General features: G+C 54.1%; 1 protein-coding gene across 2 annotated transcripts; it reads left to right on the top strand.

Moving 5' to 3' along the window:
* Positions 1–15,905: 15,905 nt before the first annotated feature.
* Positions 15,906–20,143, top strand: LCN2 (lipocalin 2). Of its 2 annotated transcripts, none has more exons than XM_069582311.1 (7): positions 15,906–16,230; positions 16,764–16,900; positions 18,318–18,397; positions 18,603–18,722; positions 18,959–19,060; positions 19,813–19,842; positions 19,957–20,143. In XM_069582311.1, the coding sequence occupies exons 1-6, from the start codon at positions 16,093–16,095 to the stop codon at positions 19,833–19,835; spliced, it is 600 nt and encodes a 199-aa protein (XP_069438412.1). In that variant the 5' UTR covers positions 15,906–16,092; the 3' UTR covers positions 19,836–19,842; positions 19,957–20,143. The 2 variants fall into 2 exon arrangements, with proteins under 2 accessions (XP_069438412.1, XP_069438413.1); XM_069582312.1 differs by having other exon boundaries at positions 15,945–16,230; positions 19,998–20,143.
* Positions 20,144–24,152: the final 4,009 nt, after the last annotated feature.

Below are 24,152 nucleotides of genomic sequence, written 5' to 3'. Positions count from 1 at the left end.
TTGACTCGGGATTTCCGCACCCCGCCTCCCCCGCCCCCAGGATTTTTTATTCTGCCCTCCCGCGCCGATGCACTGTTTCTTCTGTGACCCGAACCATAAAAATTTCCATACACATGTGGGGCCTTAGAAACCCTGTGTCTCGGATTTCGCCCAGCCGGAGGTGCCGAGTCGCCGATTTGCCCAGGTCCCCAGGGGTAAGAAGGGGCAGAATGGAGGGTTCCCAGCTGTCCCGCCCCTCTGTCGGGCTCTTTCACCCAAGCTAAGGGCTGGAGCCTCCATCGCCTAGGCTTCTCAGCAGGCAGCCTCGGGATGGCCCCTCCCGGGGACCGGGAAAGGGGCGGGGCTCGATGAGTGGGCGGGGCTTGGACAGCTTGTGGGCGGGGCAAGGCGGAGTTGAAGGCCGGGCCTGCGCAGAGAGTTCTGTTCGCTGGGTAAAGCGCTGTGGCGACAGGGCCGCGACTCTGAGTGCGGTGGCGACCGGGGGCAGAGTCTGCCAGCGTGTGGGGGCGGGGCCGGGGGCCCCTCTACGGCGTCCCGCCCCTCCGGTCCAGCGTTCGGTCCACAGCCCCCACCTTCCGCCCCGTGCCGGCCTTTCTGTGCGACAGTCGCCGTGTCCCATCTTCGCGGGGCCCTTGTGGAGCCAGTGTCTACAATGTCGGGACCTGGGCACGCCGGTGGAGGCGGAGGCGCAAGGCGAGGACGACGGCTTCAGGGAAGCCGGTGACTCGAGGCGGGGTGTGGGTGCTGCTGAAGCGACTTTTGCTTTTTCAGGGATGCCCTCCTGGGAAGGGGAATCGAGGCTGGGAAAGAACCCCAGAGCCCTCCCATGCCCCGCCCCAGGGTGGGTCTGGGGCTGCCGGCGCCCTTCTGGGGTTTCCGGGGCGAGCACCTGCGAGTAGGTCCCTGGAAACCGCAGCATGGGAGAACCGGCCCCGTTTTACAGCTGGGGATACTGAGGCCGCCACAGGGTCACTCGCCCTTTGGGACTGGGATTTGCTTCAGCCACTTTTTTCAGCCCCGGTGGAGACGGAGGCTCCTGAGGGGACGGGGCTGGCCGTGGACCCTCTTGGGTTGGCCAGAGCGTCTGTCTGGGTGGACGTCAGCATTCCTTTGCTGGTAGTGGTCTGGAGCCCTGGCAAATGTGACTTGCTTACAAAGCATCCTGTTGCCTGCATAGCACTGCAGGGGAAGGGAAGGAAGGAGGGTCAGGAGAGAGAACCATCAGCTCCCTTCTCACCTTCTGGAGCCTCAGTTCCCCCATCTGTAAAATAAAGATAATGGTTAGCGTCTCCTGCATTGAGATGTATCAGGATTCAATGGGGAAATGAATAGGAAGAGGCTGGAAGCCTGAGAGGCCAGTGTTTTAGAGACCCCTGGCAGTGGCAACCCACTCCAGTTCTCTTTCCTGGAAATCCCGTGGACAGAGGAGCCTGGTAGGCTGCAGTCCATGGGGTCGCTAAGAGTCGGTCAGGACTGAGCGACTTCACTTTCACTTTTCACTTTCATGCATTGGAGAAGGAAATGGCAACCCACTCCAGTGTTCATGCCTGGAGAATCCCAGGGACCGGGGAGCCTGGTGGGCTGCTGTCTATGGGGTCACACAAAGTTAGACACGACTGAAGTGACTTAGCAGTAGCAGCATTTTTTGCCCACCATTTTTTGCAGTTTGTTCCACCTTTGCCAAATATAAGAAGGAAACCCAATAACCCAGTCCTCCACCAAAATATTTGGCAAATTCTCCCTTTGTTCTCCTGACCAAGATTGGGCAGGATGTAAGGGCAGACCCACATCTCATGGCCCATCTTCCAGTGCTGTCTGCCCTGGGTCCCTATACTGCCTCTTCCTTATCTCATTCCAGCCAAAAGCTTCCTCTCTGTCACTTACTTGGATGGATCCCTAAGCCCAAGTCTGAGCAAGTCCCAGGGACGGCCATACTCTTCCTTGTTGCTGTGGAACATCTGGGGATAGGTAGCCAAGACCCAGGCCTCTCATGCAGAGAAGACAGAGCCTCTGTTCAGGCAGAACCCAGATCCTGCCAGTCCAGGAGCCCCATTCCAAGATCCAGCCTCCATGACCTCCCATTGGTATCTGACCCTAGTGACCAGTCTTCTGGATGGACACATGCCCCTCTGTGGGTCTGAGACCCCACCCCTTTTTGTTTTTCTTCACCCTCTCTTCTGCAGCAGCCCCCAAAGAGTTTGGTTCTTCAGGGTTCTGTGCTGGCTTCTCTAGGTCCCAGGCATATGGCCTCGGCCACTTCTTTGCTGCCCTGGTTCCTGTTACCATCTGTGTCGTGAATGCCCAGCCTGGGGTTTCAGGGCAGTTCTATCCTGTCCCTGCTTCTGGGACAGCCAGGATGTCCCCCAGGAACCCCACCTTCGTCCTGGCACAAGCACCCAACTGGCTATCTCTCCCACCTAACCATTTTCTCCTCTTCTGTTCCTGCCTCTATCATCAAGGGAAAACCCAAGAGTCCTGCCAAACTCTTCACCCTCCATGACTGCCAAGCCCCTGCTCTGCCACCTCCTCTGACCCCACCAGTTACCCTTCTCTGCCACCCCAGTGGGTTCTACCCATGTGTCCCACTTCATCTCACCCAAAACCTAGGAAAGAGATGAATTTCAAAATAATTATGCTGAATGAAAGAGGCCAGGCAATAGGGTATATATGCTGTTTGATTCCACTCCAGTACTCCTGCCTGGAAAATCCTATGGACGGAGGAGCCTGATGGGCTGCAGCCCATGGAGTCTCGAAGAGTCGGACACGACTGAGTGACTTCACTTTCATTTTCACTTTCATGCATTGGAGAAGGAAATGGCAACCCACTCCAGTGTTCTTGCCTGGAGAATCCCAGGGGCGGGGAAGCCTGGTGGGCTGCCGACTCTGGGGTCGCACAGAGTCGGACACAACTGAAGCGACTTAGCAGCAGCAGCAGAAAATGCCAGCTAATCTCTGGTGACAGAAAACATATTGAAGGTTTCCTGGGGGTGGGGCATGGAGTGTGTGATGAAGGGCAGGAGGGAAAGAGCATGAGGAATCTTGGGAGGTGGGGGGGCAGTGACGAATACGTTCACTGTTGATTGTGGTGGTGGTTCCAGGCATGCTCAGTCGCTTCAGTCATGTCCGACTCTTTGTGATCCCATGGACTGTAGCCCGCCAGGCTCCTCTATCCACGGGATTCTCTAGGCAAGAATACTGGAGAGGGTTGCCATGCCCTCCTCAGTGGTTCCATGGGGTATTTATATATATATCATAACAAATTGCTCAAAAACCACAATGAATGGGATATAGCAAGAGGACTTCAGAGCTCCCAGTGGCCAAAATTGGAACAATTTGATCAACAAAATTAAGTAGTATCGGATTATAACCCAAAGTATAAAATAAATATCCATGAATCCATTCTGATATAAATGATTGAATTAATAAATAGAGAAGAGAAAAATCTCTTGTGCAGAATTCCAAATAAGTTGTGTAGACATCCTGCCCGCAAGAAGGTGGAGAAAAACTCCGCCCTCCTTAGGTGCAGGCTGTGCAGCTTGACTCCTTCCCATGAGGACCGTGTGGGAAGGAGGATGAAGGGCAACTGCAGTGGAGAAGCCCAACACTCACCCCCGTGCCAGGTGACCAAGCTCAGCATCAACAGTGATCAGTCATGTTGATAGTGTATACCCTTGATAGAATGTGATGCAAAAATGACGCTTGACCTCTCTGCTCTTCCTCCCCTAAACTCAGTCTAACCATGAGGATAACACGTAAGAAATCCCAATGGAGGGACATTCAACACTACCTGAGTAGTGGTCCTCCAGCCTGTCAAGGTCATCAAGACCAAGGGAAATCTGAGAGAGTGTCAGAGCAGAGAGAAACCTAAGGAGTCATAACAACTACATGTACTATGGGATCCTGAAATAGGAAGAAGGGCATTATGGACAAACCAAGGGAAGTCTGAATAAAGCATGGACTTCAGTTAATAATGTATAATTGGTGGTTTGTTCACTGTAACAAATGTATCGTATCAATATAAGAGGTTAATAATATGGAAAACTAGGTGCAAGGTATATGAGAACTCTTTACAATTTTTCTGTAAATCAAAATTTTAAATTTTTATTTTAAAAAACTTGTCAAATCGTGCACTTTGAACATGCATAGTTTATATTGCCTGTCTGATATTTGTGGGAAGGTCTGTTAATGATTGATCTGATTTCTGTGATGGCTATAGGGCAGCTCAGATTTTCTTCTTCTTGAATCCATTTTGGTAAGTTACAATTTAGTGGGAAACTTCCCATTTCATTATCTGTAGCATTTGTCTGTTCTTTTATAATTTGTATAGAATCTACAGTTATATCCTTCTTTTATTTCTGTTTATCTGTGCCTTATATCATTCTGTCTTGAGAAATTTTTCTGAATTTCTATGTTATTCGTCTTCTTCCTGTTGTTTGGCCATGCCGTGGGGCATGTGGAGTCTTAGCTCCCCGGCAAGGGATCGAACCCTCACCTGCAGTAGTAATGCAGCCCTAAGCACTGGACCACCAGCGAAGTCCCTTATTAGTCTTTTCCAAGAATCAACTTTTTGGCTTTGACATTCCTATTGTATCTTTCTTTATTAACTTTTTCTCTTGACTGTATTTTCTCCTTCCTTCTGTTTTCTTTGGATTTATTCTGTGGTTTCTTTCATACGGTTTTATTCTGGACAATTTGCTCACGACATTGGGGCCGTTCTAATTATCCTAAAACACATCCGTAAGGCCATGAATGTTTCTTGTTTTTTTGTGAGCCCAGCAGGGCATTAAGAGTCTATTTCACGCTAGATCTGGTTGTCTGGCAGTGTGAGCCCTTCAGCGTGTCCAGACTGCTGTTCGCCAGGTTTGCTTTGCAAATGGACCCTCCCCCAAGGTGCACACCCCAACGTCCACTTGGGCCACAGGAGAACCAGGCGCCACTCCCTGCCTGCCCTTCGGAGCAGTACCCTCATCTCAATAGCCTCCCCTTCTCTGCTCTCCAGCATTGTCTGATCCTGCCCATCCTTGCCTTTTGACTTTGCTTGGCAGTAGTCCAACTCCAGTTCACAAGCTCCAAGATCAGAAGTCAGCCTGGCATCTTCTCCAGTGACTCTCCAAAACAGCCCTCACTGGGCAGGAGCTGGTGGAAACAGCCCCTTCCCGTCCCTGACCCTGGGAGGGATAATTCATAGATAAAAAGGGGAGAGCTCTGATCAGGAAAGGGGGGCCCTTAAGGTTGTCTGCAGAGGGGCCTATCCTACCTCTCCTAATAGAGCACACACTGGGAGGAAACACTTGGTGTGCACTGGGGGCCTGTGAAAACTCTCAGCCATGCGGGAAAGGGAGCATCAGGAGGCAGAAGGAGGCGCAGACAGTGGCAGAAGGGCGGGGCTTCCAAGCTCCAGCCACAGGTCCGCAGCACCTGCCGGGGCATCCAGAAACCCTGCCTGGACAGAGCGGAGTCCTGGAGCTCCTCATCAGTCCAGCTGCAGCTACACAGACTAGGCTGTCAGGGCCTGAGATGAACCCAAGTCTCTTTGTGAGCAAGTCTGGGGTGTGGATGGCTCAGGACAGGTGGGGACTGGGTTGTGGGGAAAAGAGGTCTGTATGGATCATGGGACTCTGACAGGCTGAAAAGTAACCCCCCAAAGGTATTTATGTCTAAATTCCTGCAAAAGTAAATGTAACTTTATTTGGAAAAAAGGCTTTGCAGATGTGACTAAGGTAAATATTTTTTTCTTTATTACTACTTAAAAAGTTTTATATAATAGTTAATGTCTTACTAATGCCTGATTGCTACAGTTTATAAATAAAATGTGTTACTCTCTTCAAAAACAAAACAAGCTATTTTTTGCTTGGTATGGCCCAGTTTTGTTTGTTTGTTTTGCTTTCCTGCAGATTGACAATATCCTAATTCCTGACTCATAATATGATCAATTGCATTCTGTTCTCAGATGTCTAAAAGAATAAAATTATTTTCACAGTTCACCAATATTTGAATAGTAGAAGACAGTTGTCCTAACCTGGTGATCAGCCTTTTCCTTCTTTCCATCTTTCTTTCCTTCTTTGCTTTTTAAATAAATTGGGGTTTTCCCAGACCACCTCAATAAAGTGAATATTGCAATTCAGAATTTTTAACTAAATGGGATTTGATATGAAAGTTTTTCAAATTATCCAGGTGGCCCTAAATTCATAATGGTGGTGGTAGTGCTGCTTTAGTCGTTAAGTCGTGTCCAGCTCTTGTGACCCTATGGACTGTAGCCTGCCAAGCTCCTCTGTCCATGCATGGGATTTCCCAGGCAAGAACACTGGAGTGGGTTGCCATTTCCTTTTCCAGGGGACTTTCCTGACCCAGGAATCAAACCTGGCTCTCCTGCACTGCAGGCAGATTCTTTACCAACTGAGCTATGAGGGAAGCCCAAATGTCATCATGAGTGTTCTCATAAGATGAGCAGGGGCCATGAGAATGAGTCACATTCTCGCTAATTTCTCTTGGCGGTCTCCTCCTCCTCTTTCCCTGCCTCCATTTCTAGGAGGATAATAACTTGTAGAAAGGCCATGAGAAGCCGATCTATAACTTTTCGGATAAGACGGTCACCAGCATAGCATTGCCACATTTAGCAAATAAAAACATAAGACACCCACTTACTAACTGCATGGGTTGTACTTATACTAAGAGATTATTTGTTGTTTATCCAGAATCAAAATTTAATTAGGCATTTGGTGCATCTCATATTTTATTTGGCAACTGTGTGAGCAGTCCCGTCTTCCACTCAACAGATACATTCTGATTTGATCCCTTTAGTGAATGAGGACAGTGTTTTATTTTGTTGTTTTGGCTGTGCCACGTGGCATGTGGATCTTACTTCCCAGACTGTGAATTGACCCTGTGGCCCCTGCAGTGGAAACACAGTCCTGACCAGTGTACCACCGGGGAAGTCCCGTAACTGTTTTTAAGGAAAGTAAAGGATGGTTATGTTACAGGATGTCATGGCCCAGGTAGCGCAGGACTAGCATCTCCCAAAGGTCCTCCTATAGACAGGACACAAACTTGGGCAAACTCCGGGAGATGGTGATGGACATGGAAGCCTGGACTGCTTCAGTCCATGGGGTCTTGAAGAGTCGGACACGATTTGGTGACCGAACAAACAAACAATAGACAGTGACTGCAATATCTGTTGCAGGTTCAAGGGTTTAAAATACAGAATAGGACTCAGAGGCAGTACCATGTTGAGGGCTGCAGCATCCAGAGGGTCCTAGGTATATACATCTCTGTTCATTAAATGGCCATTAAAAAATATATATATTTATTGGATTTCCTGGGTGGTTGAGAATTCACCTGTCAATGCAGGGGACATTGGTTCCATCCCTGGTCTGGGAAGATTCCACATGCCTCGAGGCAGCTAAGCATGGGCACCACAACCAGAGATTAGCCCCTTCATGAAACAATGAAGACCCAGTACAACCTAAAAATAAATAAAATTATTTATTTGGCTGCACCAGGCCTTTGGTTGTGGTATATGAGATCTTCGACCTTTATTATAGCATGTGCTGCTGCTGCTAAGTCACGTCAGTTGTGTCCGACTCTGTGCAACCCCATAGATGGCGGCCCACCAGGCTCCCGTCCCTGGGATTCTCCAGGCAAGAACACTGGAGCAGCACAGCACGAGGGATCTCTTATTAATAGTTGTGGCATTTGAACTCTTAGTTGCAGCATGTGGGATCTAGTTCCCTGACCAGGGATAGAACCCGGCTCCCCTACAATGGGAGCACAGAGTCTTAGCCACTGGACCACTGGGGACAACAGCCATTTTTGAGTGCCAACAGTACATTTAGGCACTGTTACAGGGCTCTGGACAGAGCAATGACAAACCAAATAGACAAAAATCCCCGCCCTCCTGGAGTTTACCTTCTTCTGGGTATAGATGGTAAACAATAAAAGGACTACGAAGAAAAAGGGGATAGAGTGCTTGCTAGGTGGGGAACAAGTGTGGTTGCAATTTAAATAGGTTGCCGGAGGGAAGGCCTCGCTTAAAAGGTAATAACAGGCATAGTGCATTTATCTTTATTTTTTTACAAAGGCTTCTGGCAACCCTACATCAAGCGAGCCTGTAGGCGTTTTTCCAACAGCATTTGCTTATGTCATGTCTCCGTCAGATTTTGGTAATTTTTGAAATATTTCAAATCCTTCAACAGCAAAAACATGACTCACTGAAGACTTAGATAATAGTATTCTTTTTTTAGCAATAAAGTGTTTTGTAAAAAACAAAAAACCAGACGGAGATTATGCGCAAAGGAGAAGTCGATGAGAAGACAAGCAGATACGAGTAGTAAGGCCACCCACGCATGAGTGCTGGAGAGGCAAGGAACGGTGCCCTGGAGACTCCTGAGGGTGTATGGCTGCCCACACCTTAGAATCAGCACCCTGAACCTCTGATTTGGGGCTTCTGGCCTTTGGAATGTGTTGTTTTAAGCCAATAAATGATTGTTTGTTGTAGTAACTCAATGATTTGAGAAATTCTCAGCCTATCTAGGGGCTTCTCTGGTGGCTGAGACTGTAAATCCTCCTGCCGACACAGGAGACCTGGGTTTGATCCCTGGGTCAGGAAGATCCCCTGGAGAAGGAAATGGCAACCACTCCAGTACTCTTGACCTGCCTGTTGAGAAATCTGTATGCAGGTCAAGAAGCACCAGTTGGAACTGGACATGGAACAACAGACTGATTCCAAATCAGGACAGGAGTACGTCAAGGCTGTATATTGTCACCCTGCTTATTTAACTTATATGCAGAGTACATCATGAGAAATGCTGGGCTGGGTGAAGCACAAGCTGGAATCAAGATTGCCAGGAGAAATATCAATAACCCCAGATATGCAGATGAAGAAACCCTTATGGCAGAAAGTGAAGAACTAAAGAGCCTCTTGATGAAAGTGAAAGAGGAGAGTGAAAAAGTGGGCTTAAAGCACAACATTCAGAAAACGAAGATCATGGCATCTGGTCCCATAATTTCATGGCAAACAGATGGAGAAACAGCGGAAACAGTGGCAGACTTAAAATTTTGGGGGGCTCCAAATTCACTGCAGATGGTGACTGCAGCTGTGAAATGAAAAGATGCTTGCTTCTTGGAAGAAAAGCTATGACCAACCTAGATAGCATATTCAAAAGTAGAGACATTACTTTGCAAACAAAGGTCCATCTAGTCAAGGCTATGGTTTTTCTAGTACTCATGTATGGATGTGAGAGTTGGACTATAAAGAAAGCTGAGCACCAAAGAATTGATGCTTTTTAACTGTGGTATTGGAGAAGACTCTTGAGAGTCCCTTGAACTGCAAGGAGATCCAACCAGTCCATCCTAAAGGAGATCAGTCCTGAGTGTTCATTGGAAGGACTGATGTTGAAGCTGAAATTCCAATACTTTGGCCATCTGATGTGAAGAGCTGACTCATTGGAAAAGACCCTGATGCTGAAAGATTGAAGGTGGGGGGAGAAGGGGATGACAGAGGATGAGATGGTTGGGTGGCATTACCGACTCAATGGACATGAGTTTGGGTAAACTCCAGGAGTTGGTGATAGACAGGGAGGCCTGGTGTGCTGCAGTCCATGGGGTCGCAAAGAGCCAGACATGACTGAGTGACTGAACTGAACCAGTACTCTTCCCTGGGAAATCCCATGGACAGAGGAACCTGGCAGGCTACCGTCCATTGGGTCGCACAAAGAGTCAGACATGACTGAGTGACTAATCACACGTGTATGCAGCCTATCCAGATTGCAGAAGATGCTGAAAGTATGAAATTCACTATCAAGAAGCCTTGCTCTGGAGAGAAGGCCCAGGGTGTGTCTGGGCAGGAGACCCCTGATGTAGGGGAGAGGGGGCCCAGGACAGGGGGACCCAGGACAGGGCGACCCAGCAGTTTGGACAGGTGGCTGAATCAGCCTGTAACAGAATACCCCTGGGGACCCTTGTCCTGAGACACTGTTATGAACTGAATGTAGACTATGTGGCTTAAAAATAATAGAAATTTAATTCTTATGGTTCTGGAGTCTGGGAAGTCCAAGATCATGGCACTAGCAGATTTGGTATCTGATGAGGGCCCATTTCCACGCATTTCCTGGTTCACAGCTGGCCATCTTCTCCCTGGGTCTGCACGTGGTGGAAGGGGCAATGGAGTTCTCTGGGGTCTCTTATAAGGGCACTAATCCCTTTCATGTGGGCTCCACCCTCATGACCTAATCACCTCCCAATGGTGTCCCCTCCTAATACCATTGTACTGGGCATTAGGATTTCAACATGAATTTCAGGGGGGACATGAACATTCAGTTCATAACAGTGTCTCAGGACAGGGGTCCCCAGGGGTGTGGATAGAGATCAAGGAGTCATAGGTCACTCAATCCTGACAGACCCAGGCTGGCTCCTAGGAGGACAGTTAGGCTTCACTGACCCTGGGGAGGCTAGTATCCGTCTGAGGCTTGAGGGACTCTGTGCCCAGAGGGAGCACACACACCTGTGCCCTGCATCCTCTGCCTGCCGAGCAGCCCTCTACAGAGGGTTCCCACCCCGAGATGATTCTGAGAGTCATGAGAAGGGGGAAGGGCGGGGTCCTCCCTCCAGCTGAGGTCCCCAGAAACTCACACCTCCCCCCAGACCCCTACCTGGTCTCCCTGAGAATCAGACTACAGAGGGGCAGTGGCCAGGCCAAGGCCTTAGTGGGTGTTCTCAGGGTTTTGTTCTCCTCAGCTCCCTGTACCATCCTCCCTGGCCCCTTGCCCCCCTGTCCACTGTCCCCTTGTCCTTATAACAGTGGACGCCGCCCCTTTGGAGCCTGACCTTGTCCTCACTCAGTCTTGCTCATGGCAGGAGGGGTCCTGAGCTGGGGACCGCAGATCTTGTCCGCTGTCAGGATCAAGCCAGGCCTATGAACAGAGCTGCCCCTGCCCAGCTCCACTGGAGCCCAGAATCCACCCACCGCCTGTGGGATGCTTGCTGCAGATCCTGCAGATCCCGCTCGGAGCAGTGGCTGTCAGTCCACCGTCCCCTGCGAGTGTGTGTGTGCTCAGTCACTTCAGTCGTGTCTGACTCTTTGCGACCCCATGGACTGAAGCCCACCAGGCTCCTCTGTCCATGGAGATTCCCCAGGCAAGAATACTGGAGTGGGTTGCCATGCCCTCCTCCAGGGCATCTTCCCGACCCAGGGATTGAACCCGCATCTCCTGCATTGCAGGTGGATTCTTGACCACTGAACCACCAGGGAAGCTCAGAGCAGTGGCCTCCAGTCCGCTGGCCCCCTAGTGTTCACAAAGGCCCTCTCGCCCGCATGAGAGTCCAGGCCCTGCACTGAATGGGAAGACCACCCATCTAAGGCGCATGCGTGGGCCAGGCACCCGGGGACCGGAAACAGCAGGGCCTGGGCCCAGACCTCACTGCTGCCTGGTAGACCCCACGGACTTCCCCAGACGGAGGAATCTGGGAGCGTATAGTGTGGGGTGTCAGTAGGGGCTGCCTTTCTGAGCTTTGCCACAGCTAGGGTCTCTGGTAGGTGGAGAGGGCAGGAACCAGGAGATCCTCCAGTGAGCCCTGGCTGAGAGATGAGCGACGGGGGTTGGAAAGCTGCTTCTGGAATCTTGAGACTCCAGTCAAGTCCCGGGAGGAGCAGGCCCCTCACGTTGAACAGTCCTTCCTCCGTCTTGGACCTGCAGTGGCCAAGGAGGGTCCATTGGAGGACCCCATGAGTTCCTGCCCCCCACAACTGGCCGCCTAGGGGCATTGTGCCTGCAAGCTGCTCCCAGGTGTGCCCCGCTCTGGGGAGCCTCATGGCCCCTGCCCGGGGTCCTTCCACTCAGCCCTTCAAGTCGGGGAGAGAGGGCTGTTTTTGCCCCAAACATCCCAGATTGGATGGAACACGGCTCCCAAGCTTCCAGAAAGGAGTCCAAGGGGTTAGACTGGATTCCTGAGATGCAAAACCTGTCAGAGAGCATTTGACTGACTTCCTGATTGGATTAGACCAGGTTGCTCCTTGGGAGGTCAGGCCACCAGCAGCCCCTGGGAGCTTCTCCCCGGGGCATGTAGAGGGGAGAGCTGCCTGCCAGAACAAATTCAGAGCAGCCATGGTTCTCCTGGCCTCTTGCCACAGAGAGCCAGGTATGGGTGGTTTTTAAGTTCCTGCCTTTGCTGAAGAGACCCAGAGCAGGTCCAGCCCTGGCTTCTCCCAAGAGGGGCTTGGCCCCGAGACACCTGTGTGCTGGTCATGGCCTCACTCAGGACATCTGCAGCTCCTAGAGAGACAGTGGGGAAAGCCAGCAAGGGTGGCCCTGTAGGACCAGCCCGGGAGCCACTGTGGAAACCAAGACAGGGGCCAAGGGGAGTCAGGGAAGCACCTGGGGTGCCCACGCAGGGCCAGGCGTGCAGTGCAGAACTTTCTGAAGCTCCGGAGTTCAAGAACTGCTCCCGGCTTTGGGCAACGTGGACATGCGAGTGCCCTCCTTGGCCAGGTCCAGGTTCAGAGGGAGAGGGCTAGGTGAGGAACGAGGCCTCCAGGGTCCAAGTCTAAACAGGAGGTTTATACCACGATCCTCACCCAACCCTCCTAGCACCTGGGTCTGCAGCTCATGCAAGGCGGTGTGCGTGCGTGTTGAGCTGACCCATTCCTGAAGCCCAGCTGGACTCTGGAGGGTGGGCAGGACCTTTATCCCCAGCCCAGCCCGCAGGACCCTTCCCTTCCTGAGGCAGACTGCAGCAAGCACCCTGGCTGAGCCCCTGCGCCCCTACAGCTCCACACAGCCTCAAACCCACTTCCTGTTGGCTGGGATTGGCCTGACCTCTGCTCTGGCCAAGGCCACGACCATCCTTAGGCCCCCCACGAGGCATGGCTGGCACCGTGGCACACTGCTGAGACTCTGGACAAGGCTCACCCACTTCCCCTTGCCCCTGGCTTCTGGACCGGGCCAACCTCCAGGGCTGGGCCAGGGGAGAAGGCAGGGGCAGCCAGGTGAAGAGGGGTAATGAGATGGCCGTCACCAGGTGTCAGCAAAGGCAGAGACCACACAGAAATAAGGACAGGGAGAGAGGGAAGGCCAGCGGGTCTGAAAAAGGCCTGCAGCCAGCACAGAGAGATGGGCCCCGAGAGGGTTTGGTCAGAAACTTGGAGGTGACTCCGTGTATGTGCACCGGCCACGTGACCTCGCAGGATCTGCTGGGAAGCTCTTTCCAGAGGGAGAAACTGACAGTGTCAGGGAAAGTGGACAGAGATTTGCAAGTACCTGGAGGAGTCAGGATTCAAACAGGGGCCCCTGAGCTGGGCAACTGGCCCGTCCCTACTCCTGCAGCTGGTCCTGGTTTTCACATGCAGCAGACCCAGCCCAAACCTCCCTCCCCAATTTATACCCAGAGAGCACTGGCCACCTTCACTTTTATTTATTTTTCATTTTTCGCCATGCTGCCAGGCTTGCAGGATCTTAGTTCCCAGACCAGGGATTGAACCCAGACCTGCAGCACCTGGAAAGCACCCAGTCTTAACCACTGGACCAGCAGGGAATTCCCTCACCCTGACTTTTTTTTTTTTTTTTTTTGAGATTACTCAATCAGATCAGGTCTTCTCATTTATTGGTTATCAACGTCAATGGGAAATCTTAAAACACTGAAGAGAGCAGGTCACCCCTCCTTCTGTCTCATTCGGTTAGTTTTTTCTTAGGACCCACTCCTTGTTTTTTAAGAGTAACCTGACTTTTAGAATCTAGAATATTCCTTGCAGTGGCTCCTTGGTAACCCAAGGCACTGCCCCTCTCCTACTTAAATTCTTTGGAGCTCCATCCATCAGCCTCCCCAGCATCTAGCAGTTACCATGACTCAATGGACATGAATTTGAGGACACTCCAGGAGACAGGGAGGCCAAGGAACCTGACGTGCTGCAGTCCCTGGGATTGCAAAGAGTTGGACAAGACTTAGCAACTGACCAACAACAGACTCGAGGATTCCTTTTAAGGTCAAAGAGAGTAGCGGCGGTGGAGGCCCTGGGGCCGCGAGCAGGGATGAAAAGGGTGGGATGGCCTCTGGTGCGGGCGGGCTTCGGTGGTAACATCCTGAAGAAGCTTTGCTCATCTCTGCTTCCTGTGTTTTCACCACCGGACAGGGCAGGGCCTGAGGGGGCAGGGGTCCTGTGGGGGCCTCTCTGCCTCAGGAGGATACAACCCACCCACCAGCTTAGGACCCCTCCAAAGCCTCTTCCCTCGGGGCCTGACACCCCAGAGCCGAGGTCGGGGGAGCTGGTTCCCAAGCAGCAGGTGGGAAGAGTCAATGAGGCCCCTGTCAGTCTCATTTGGGGCCAGTGGACCCTCAGTTTCAGCCACAGATCAGGCCTCTAGACAGCCTTGGCCCGCATGGTGAGCAATTTGGGTGACTCTGCCCAGGGGCTGGGACTTGCCACTGCCTCCCAAGGATGGCCAGGCCCCCAGGAAAGTGCCTCCCTCCAAGGACAAAGCTGGAATCAGCCATGGCAGGGATATTTCTGGGGTCGTCCCAGGCCTAGGCCACTGGGCTCCAAGGCTGCGGCCAGAGACTGCACACGGCCTCAATGACCTCTCAGAGAGAAGGCTGAGGGGACTTCCCTGGCGGCCCGATGGTTACGACTTCATCCTCCAGGATTCCTCAGTGGTCCCATGGTTAGGAATCTGCCTGCCAAGGCAGGGGACAACACAGGTCCCATCCCTGGTCCGGGAAGATCCCACATGCCACAGGTCAACTAAACCAAGCTGAAGCGCCACAACTTCTGAGCCTGCACTCTGAAGTCTGTGAGCCCACACTCTGCAACAAGGAAAGCTACTGTGACAAAAAGAGCTAAAGAAAAGCCCCCACTAACTGCAACTAGAGAAAGTCCCTGAGCGGCAAGAAGACCCAGTGTGGCCAAAATGAAATAAATGAACAAAAAGAATCTTCACCTTCTAATGCAGAAGGTGGGGGTTCGATCCCTGGTTGGAGAGCTAGAATCCCACCTGCCGCATGCCTCTCTCAGCCAAAGTCAAAACATAAAACAGAAGCAGTACTGTAACAAGTGACTGTTTGTTACAGTACAGACTTTAAAGACTAAAAATGGTTCACCTTAAAAAAAAAATCTTAAAAAAAATAAAAAGACAAGACCAAGACCTTGCACTCCCTGTGACTCAAAGCACTTGGTGTGCGGAGCAGCCCAGTGGATAGCCTGCCCTCAGGCCCTAGCCCCTTGCCCCCCAACTCAGTGCAGAAGCTCAGCCTGTGCTGTCCCCCACCCCCAGCAGCATGGTGCCTGGACTGTAGCATCCAAGCTCTGCTTTGCTGAGCATCCACACGTGGGGCTCTGGTGTCCAGCTTGGGGGTCTCATCTACTGGACCCACAGCAGGGGCCAAGTCCTTTAGGGGCTGGAGGAGAGGAGGGGCCGACTTGAGGAAGATGTGTGTCCTTCAGCCTCTGGTCTCGTGTGGGGCTCCCTGGGTGGGGGGTCAGGGGGCAGGATCTGGGCTCCAAGAGCTCAGGGCTCACACCGCACACTCTGTCCTTCCTGGTTAGAATTCTCTTAGCTGCCCTATACTTCCTTGTCCCTTCTGAGAACCAGGCCTATTTGACTACATGGGCTATGAGCGTGAGTAATTCTCTATTTTCACTGGGGGGTTGGAAGCAGGAGTCTCATCACACATTCCCTAACTTGGGCTAGGGCTGAGCTGGGGCTCCTGGAAGCCAGAGATGACAGCTCCTCTGGATCGGGGACCACCAACCAAGTACAGAACCAAGCAGAGAGAAGGGAAGGGGCACAGAGCGGGTGTGGAGGGAGCCCTTGTCCCTGCCAGAAGTTGTGGAGCTCTGGGGAAGGTCCCCTCCCCACCCCCTGGCCCTCTGCCCCTGGTCTTGCCCAATCCTGACCAGCGGGGAAAGGGGCAGAAATCTTGCCAGGTGTTTCAGCAGGAGTGCTAGCAGTTGCCTCACCCTTCCGGGATTTGGCAAAATTTGAATCACTCCACCCCGGGGTGGGCCATGGGTCAGGTGGACCATAAATAGGGTCCCCCAGGGAGCCTGCTCACTTGCTTCCTCCTTTAGCTGCTGCCTGGACCCCCGGCCTCCTCTGCCCCAAAATCATGTCCATAGGTCTCCTGTGGCTGGGCTTCACCCTCCTGGGGGCCCTGCACACCCAGGCCCGGAGTTCCACCCCCAGACTGCTGCGGGCCCCACCTCTGTCCAGGATCCCGCTGCAGCCCAACTTCCAGGCCGACCAGGTAAGGGCCCCAGAGGGACAGCAGCAGGGGGCGGGCAGGGAAGCGTGTGAGTAGAGGGGACGGGAGGTGAAGGGTCTTAGCGAACCTGCAAGGGCAGGATGCCCAGGCTTAATTCAGCTCAGCCTGCCCTCTGGCCCTCTGATGGAAGCCAGGCTCCATGGCCCCACATTGACCCTGACCTTGCTGGCAAGAAGATCACCTGGACAGACCTTCTCTAGATCCACACTCTCTCCCATCATCTCTGTAGTGAGTGGATGACAGGAACACCTTCAGTCCTCTGCATGAGGAGGAAACTGAGGCCCAGGGTGGGGACACCCCATCCCTACCATCCTCAGGGCTCCCTCCTGGCCTGGCCTCCCCCAGCTCCCACTGGCTTCACCAATCCAGGAACTGAATGCCCAGTCTCGGGCCTGCTGCTCAGTGTGAGGGGCTCCTGGCTCGGGGGCAAGCTGCCAGCGGTGCCTGCAGGGACAGTGCTGTAGGGAAGCCCTAGGGTGGTTTGTGGGTTCCACCTATTACAGCACCCCCTGTAGTTCCAGGGGAAGTGGTACACCGTAGGCGTGGCAGGGAATGCAATTAAGAAGGAAGAGCAAGACCAGTTTAAGATGTACACCTCCAACTACGAGCTGAAGGAAGACGGCAGCTACAACGTCACCTCCATCCTGTTAAGGTGAGAGCTGCCACCTCCTTGGGGAAAGTAGGGGAGCCTCAAGGGGCTGCTTGAGTGTCTAGAGGCAGATTCATGTCACAGTCAAGGGCTGACCGGAGGAGAGGCAGTTACTCATCCTCCTGCTCCGCAGTGGACTCAGATATTAATATTTGTTCATTTCTTCCTGCATTGTTGTTTAGTCACTAAGTCGTGCCCAGCTCTTTGCGACCCCTTGAACTGTAGCCCTCCAGGCTACTCTGTCCATGAGATTATCCAGGCAAGAATACTGGAGTGGGTTGCCACGTCCTTCTTCAGGGGATCTTCCCAGTCCAGGAATCAAACCTGCATCTCCTGCATTGGCAGGGGGATTCTTTACCGCTGAGCCACCAGGGAAGCCCTCTTCCTACATCAGATCAACATTTATTGGTCATTTCAGTGCAAATAGACATGGACACAGGCATCAGGAAACAAGAGACAGAGAGGAGGGGTCTCCTGGATGGGGAAGAGGGTCCCTGAATCCAGCCTGGAGACCCACCCAGGTCTTCATCGAGGGCTTACAGGGAGGTAGCCTCCAGAACTGGGCCTTGAAGGAGCCACTCTGCCTCGGAAGGAGGCACGGAGCATCCATAGCAGGGGCTGGTGGACTCTGAGTCAGAGGGAAGCACTCCTTCAGGAAGCAGCAAGTCATCCTCCAGCTACCCAGCAGGAGCTGATAAGTGGCTTGGCTGGGGGGCAGCCCACACACTGCCAGGGTCCTCAGACGCCAGGGCAGAAGTGATCTGGGGAGGAGTGTGTCTAAGCAGGGTCCCTCTGGGTGTGGTGGAGAGAGAAACGGTGGCTGCCAAGGAACACCAAGCCCCTCTGGCACCCAAGGGAGACTGAGGCTGGAGCATGTGTGCAGCAAGAAGCAGAGGGAGAATGGGTTTGGGGAGATACGCTCTGGAATACCAGGAGAGAGGGTGGAACTCAGGTCAGGGTTGATCCAGGAGCTAGAGGAGTCCTTGGCATGGAACAAACTGGAACCTTGGAGGGTGAGTCCCCCAGGAGAGGTTACAGGCAGGGAAGCAGCAGAGGGGAGATAGGAGTAGGGGATAAACACCTGAGGAATGGGGTCTGGGACAGTGTGTAGGGAAGACCACCAAGGAAAGACAGTCTTGAAGAGGAAAGGACAGTGGGTGCTAAAGGGAGGATCTGAGCAGGGTCAGGTGGCCCAGGGTGGACCAGGCAGGAACACCCACAGGTAGGCTCAGAGGCCCATCTGAGCTGGTGGAGAGGGGACCTCCTGCTGTGGCAGGGGATGGGCTATCTTGGGCTGGGCCAGACCAGGGGTGTCAGAATCCCAGCCCCTCCAGCTGCAGCCCTGGCCCCCACCATGTCCAGCCCCAGGAACGCAAGCCCCTGTCCCCTCTGCCCTCACTCACCCATCTCTCGCCCGCAGGGACGAGCGCTGTGACTACTGGATCAGAACTTTTGTCCCAAGCTCCCGGCCCGGCCAGTTCACCCTGGGCAATATTAGGAGTGAGTGTTGAGGGAGGTGGGCCCTGGGGTTGGGCTTCCAGAAGGTGGGGGGAGCAGGGTCCTCCTAGAAGGGGCACAGACCTCCTCGCCCCTCCACACAGATGCTGTTCTGCGTGGAGAGCCCCTGTAGACAGGTGGGGAACAAAGCAGCTCCCTCCTCCCAGGGCAGGCTGACACCTCCCTGTCCTTCCCATCTTCCACGCAGGCTTCCCCGGGATAAGGAGCTACACCGTTAGGGTGGTGAACACCGACTACAACCAGTTTGCCATAGTGTACTTCAAGAAGGTTCAAAGGAAACAGGGGTACTTCAAGATCACCCTTTACGGTGGGTCCTTCCCTCGCGACCCCGGGGACCCACCCTCACCCAGCCCCCCAGGTCCTCTCCGGTTCAGGAGAGGTCCTCTCCAGTTCAGCTCCGAGCCCCTGCCGGGGTCGGGGGGGGTCCAGGGAGGGAGGCCCTTCTGCAGACCCTCCATGAGGAAGGGATCAGAGGCCTTGTTCATACGTTCAGCAATGTTTATAGAGTGTTTGCTGGCCGCCCGCCGGCCACCTTGACCACAGGGAGGACCAAGGAGCTGACCCCTGAAGTGAGGGAAAACTTCATCACCTTCGCCAAGTCCCTGGGCCTCACCGATGACCACATCATCTTCCCTGTCCCGATTGGTAATGGCCCATGCGGACTGTCCAGGCCCACTGCTGCCACCCCGCCTCCCAGGGAAAGGGGGGCGGAGGAGGGGCCTGGCCCTCTGCTCAGTCATTGAAGCCCCTCTCTGGGACCCACTCTGGGTTCAGGAAGACCCTGCCCCAACCCAGGGATCTGTGGGGCACCCAGGGATCTGGGCCCCAAGTGTTCCTCCTTGACAGATGAGGATTTCAGGCCCAGGTCCAAATTTTCCCAGTCTCTCAGCCCCAGGGCCCCTTCCCTCTACAACCCAGGCCCTCACCATGTGGGACCACTTCCTCCTCCCTCCCTCCCTCTTGTCTGGGGCCCCTTTCCTCCTCGCCTTGAGGCCTGCTCACCACTGACTTGAAAGGCGGCCTTGTCTTCAGGCGGCCTGGCCTGGGCAGGGGCCTCCAGACGGCCGCCCAGGGAACCAGCAGCCCCCCATAGCTAGGAAACTGCCAGGGCTCAGCAGGTAAACAGGCGGCGGCCTGGTGCCCGAGCGGATGTGTGGCAGGGCCTCGCTGGCCTGCTCTGGAGAACGGGGTCCCCCCGAGCTGCTCATCCTCAGGCCTTCCTCCCAAACCCCTGCTCCTGTCCCTGAAGGGAACCCCCAGATCTGCAGTTGCTAGGCCAGGCTGGGGCCTGGGGTGCCCAGGGGCAGGGCAGGCGTCCCAGTGGGCAGAAGTCACACACACACACACACACACACACACACACGCCTGCCCATTCTGACAGACTCTCTCCCCCACAGACCGGTGCATTGATGCCCAGTGAGCCTGCAGTAAGTACGGCTGGGCGGGGGGCGGATGGGAGCCAGTGGGCCAGGGGTCTCAAACTACCTTTGCGCCCCCCACCCAGGACAGTTGCTGTCTCTACTTTCCCATCTCCCTCTCAGGTGCCTCCGGTCTCTCTTTGCTCCCACCCCCCTCACACCAGCCTTTGCCCGGCACAGCAGCCAGTTAAGCCCCCCACCAGCCTGGACACCAGTAACAGGAGAGAGCCCAGAGACCCTTCTGTGGTTCCTGCAGCCCCGAAGATGCAGCCCTGCCTTGCCTGCTAAATAAACACGTGCCCTGCCCCCAGTCTGTGCTGCTTGACTGTGCTCCTGGATTCCTGGGCCATTGGGAGGAGGACAGGCAAAAAGGCTGGGCTCACATTGGCATGGCTCCCGGAGCCCCTGGGGTCCTCAGCAAGAGACGGCGGCCCCAGGGCCCATGGCCAGCTTTGGCTGGACCCTTCCTAACCCCCCACCCCAGGCCAGCAGCAGGCCTTACATGACTCTTGACTTCAAGGAGTGACTGGCCCAGCAGAAACACTGAAGGGGCCACAGCTCATTTCCACAGTCGGCCACCTGCAATAGGCATCAACGCAGAGACTCAGCCAGGGCCGGGGAGCTGCAGATGGGCTGCAAGGGCTGAGGTGCTGTCACCCCAACTTCCTCAGGACCCCTGTGGATGCTGGAAGATGGCAGCTAGGGCACGAGGGGTGCACAGTCGGTGGGGCAGAGGCACGCCCAGCCTGAGGCTGTGCCAGGGGAGGGAAGGTCACCAGGCGTGGTCCCCTGCCCCTCTGATAGCCAAACCTCCCTGCCCCTGGTTGGCCCAGGGATCACTCTCTGGCTCCTACTGGTGGGTGGCTGTGACCATGCTGAGCCCATTCAGCGTCCTGTCCTCACCCATGCCTCCCCTCCATAATGACCTCCAGACCACCAGGGGCAGAGCTGGGGGCTACAGGGAGGCGAATACGCCGCCAGGAATTCAGATTCTAGAAGACTCAAGGGCTCCAGGCCTGCACGCACCACTTGACTGGGCCTGACAAGCCCTTGTTCACCCACAAGCCGGAGCTGGAGCCCCTCCTTATCGGCATCAGGAACCCCCTCCCTGCCTCTTCTTCCACTTGCAAGATCAGAGGCTGGAGAGGCGGGGTTCTGAAGAAACCCAGGCTTCTCCACCCTCAGACTTGCACACCCACCGGGTCACCTTTTGGAACTGTGCTAATCCTGGATAATTTCCTTCTCAAATTCTTAACATTGTCACCTCTGCAAAGGCCCCTTTCCCAAATAAGGTACCATTCACTGGTTCCAAGCACTCATTGTTGTTTAGTCACTAAGTCGTGTCCACCTCTTTGTGACCCCATGGACCGAAGCACACCAGGCTCTTCTGTCCTCCACTATCTCCCAGAGTTTGCTCAAATTCATGTCCATTGAATCAGTGATGCCATCCAACCATCTCGTCCTCTGTTGCCCCTTCTTTCTTGCCCTCAGTCTTTTACAGCATCAGCGTGTTTTCTAATGAGTTGGCACTTTGTATCAGGTGGCCAAAGTATTGGAGCTTTAGTTTCAGCATCAGTCCTTCCAATGAATATTCAGGGTTGATTTCCTTTAGGATGGACTAATTTGATCTCCGTGCTGTTTAAGGGACTCTAGAGGTCCAAGGACTAGGACCCAGTTGTCTCTGGGGACTGCTATTCCACCTGCCACACTGGGCCTGGGGACAGGATGATGACAGGCTTTGTGAGGTGGGGAATGAGAGGTGAACGGGGACCCTAGAGACAGGTCCCCACCTCTGATCAAGGCTGGCTGGGGTAGCGGCTGCATTGTCCTGTGGTCTGGTTTGTGGACCTTGGCCACAGGAGTGGCGTGGGCAGGGTCCAGGTTCCCTTTGGCTTCTGGGAATAGAGAAGGGGCCAGCCAGGTAGTGGGCTTCATCACCTGCACTACCCAGCTCCGCATCCTCCCACCCTCACTCAGCTGCCTGGGGGTGAGGCTTTGGCTGGGCTCTCATCTCCTTTCCTCCCACCTGCCTCCCTCTGCCCAGATCTCTAGCCCCAGGCCCCAGGCATACACTCAGGTCCAGAAGAAAGGCCACTCCTTGAATACTATGGTGGGGACCATGCCCAGTTCTCCATGGAGTCCACCTTCTAAGAGGACAAGCCAAGGGCCTCCCCTGCCTGGTTCCCCTGACGGGATGGGAGTCCTGGGGTTGGGGAGGGGGTACTCTCTGGGGCTGGGTTGTCTCCCTGAAAAGAGGGGGTTGAATGCCTGGCAGAGGCGTGAGCAAGGCTGAGGAAGGAGGGCTGGGCACCTGCCTTTGGCTGACTGGTGAGAGGCCCTCCCAGCAACCATGGTATTTCATTAAGACAGAAGAGCCCCATGTCCTCTGATGGGCACAGAAACACCTGCGTCTGTGTGTAGTACACAAGTGTGCAGAGAAACACAGATCACACATGTGGACATGCTGGTGCAATCCAAACATACGTATCCTTCCAAGCACAGGACACCCAAAGGAAAACACATGTTTCTTCCCAGATGTGAAATCATACCTGGGGTCACAGGGGCCCACTCTGTGTGTGAGTTCACAGACAAGGGGTGAAACACGAGGATATCTAGGCACAAGGAGCAGCAGACCTTCAGAGAGACATACAGTTTCCCAGAAACATGCCAACGCCCGTAGGGATACACACCACACAGACATGGCAGGTGGATGGGAAGGCTCATGCATGGAGCTTGCTCAGGGACCCCTGATGCCACATGTGCACCCATCTGAGTGCCCAGTTCCCCAGGCACACTCCCAGCACCATTCCGAAGCCAAGACTCTTCCCTCTCCAGTGGAAGAGGTGCCTGGGTGCTACCTGCCCCCTGCTCCATCCATGGGCACAGTACCTTCAGAGAGGGCTGGGGAGTGTGGCCAGCCACAGGTGGTGGGTAAGTGGAGGCCTGCAGGCAGGGGACTGGGGGGGAGGGATACCCTCCGCTTATAGTCAAGGAGGGTGAGCTGACCCAGGTGAGGGATTGTTCACTACAATTCTTCCCACCTGGTTCAGCATGGGCCTCGCCTCCACTCCACCTGGTTCAGGGAGGTGGGGCTGCCATCGTGCAAGTCAGTGGTGGTGCTGACTGCAGGACATAACTGCATCTTCCACGCTCCTCAGGAGAAACAGCAAGGCAGCTTCCGGGACAGAGAGGATCCCTCCTCGTTATCATCATCAGGGAACACACCCGGGCCTGAACCCCACCTGAAGGATGGCCTTCTGGCAGGAACTACCAGTGTGAGACCAGAACCAGGCCTCGGAGCAGCTACAGTGACAGGAGTCCCAGTAAGTAAGCCCCTCTCCCCTGGACATGAGCCTGACTCAGCTGTGTCCTTGGCCAGGATCACACCTGTGGGGCCAGCTCAGGAGAGAGAATTTCTGGCTGGATGATTTGGAGGCAGGGCTCCCTTTCTAAGCTGGGGGTAAGGTATCATGGCAGCTGGGCAGACCTTATCTCGACACCTTCCTTGACTGACAGCCACAAGCTGCACTCTGCTGACCATGACTCTCAAGGAGGCTGTGAATGGCTATCGTCCCTATACATTGTTGTTGTTGTTCAGGCACTCAGTTGTGTCCAACTGCAACCCCATGGACTGCAGCATGCCAGGCTTCCCTGTCCTTCACCGTTTCCTGGAGCTTGCTCAAACTCATATTGATCAAGTCGGTGATACCATCCAACCATCTTGTCTTCTGTCTTCCCCTTCTCCTCCAGCTTTCAATCTTTCCCAGCATCAGGGTCTTTTCCAATGAGCCGGCTCTTTGCATCAGGTGGCCCAAGTATTGGAGTTTCGGCTTCAGCATCAGTCCTTCCAATGAATATTCAAGGTTGATTTCCTTTAGGAGTGACTGGTTTGATCTCCTTGCTGTCCAAGGGATTCTCAAGTCTTCTCCAACACCACAGTTCGAAAGCATCAATTCTTCGGCGCTCAGCCTTTTTTATGGTCCAACTCTCACATCCATATATGACTACTGCAAAAATTATAGGCTCTATACATTGGGGCCTTAGAAACGCGTCTCAGATTTCGCCCATGGGGAGGCACCGGCTAGCTAGGGAAGAGTGGGGGTCCCAGCTGCCCTGCCCTCGTGCCAGGTCGCTCGCCCAACGTGAAGGCCGAGCCTCCACCGCCTAAGGTTCTCCTGGAGGTCGCCCTGGATGGTCCAACTTGGCCGCCAGGACAGGGGCGGGCCTGGGGAAACCGGCCAAAGTGGGCGGACCTCGACTGTGAGGCAGAGTGTGGGCGGGGCTCTTTTGGGGGCGGAGCCTTGCGGTCGGCCGGGGGC

The sequence above is a fragment of the Ovis canadensis genome, chromosome 3 (genome assembly GCF_042477335.2).
Source record: "Ovis canadensis isolate MfBH-ARS-UI-01 breed Bighorn chromosome 3, ARS-UI_OviCan_v2, whole genome shotgun sequence".
Classification (NCBI taxonomy): Eukaryota; Metazoa; Chordata; class Mammalia; order Artiodactyla; family Bovidae; genus Ovis; species Ovis canadensis.
Note: the sequence above shows the minus strand (reverse complement) of the source record. Positions and strands in the feature narration are given on the sequence as shown.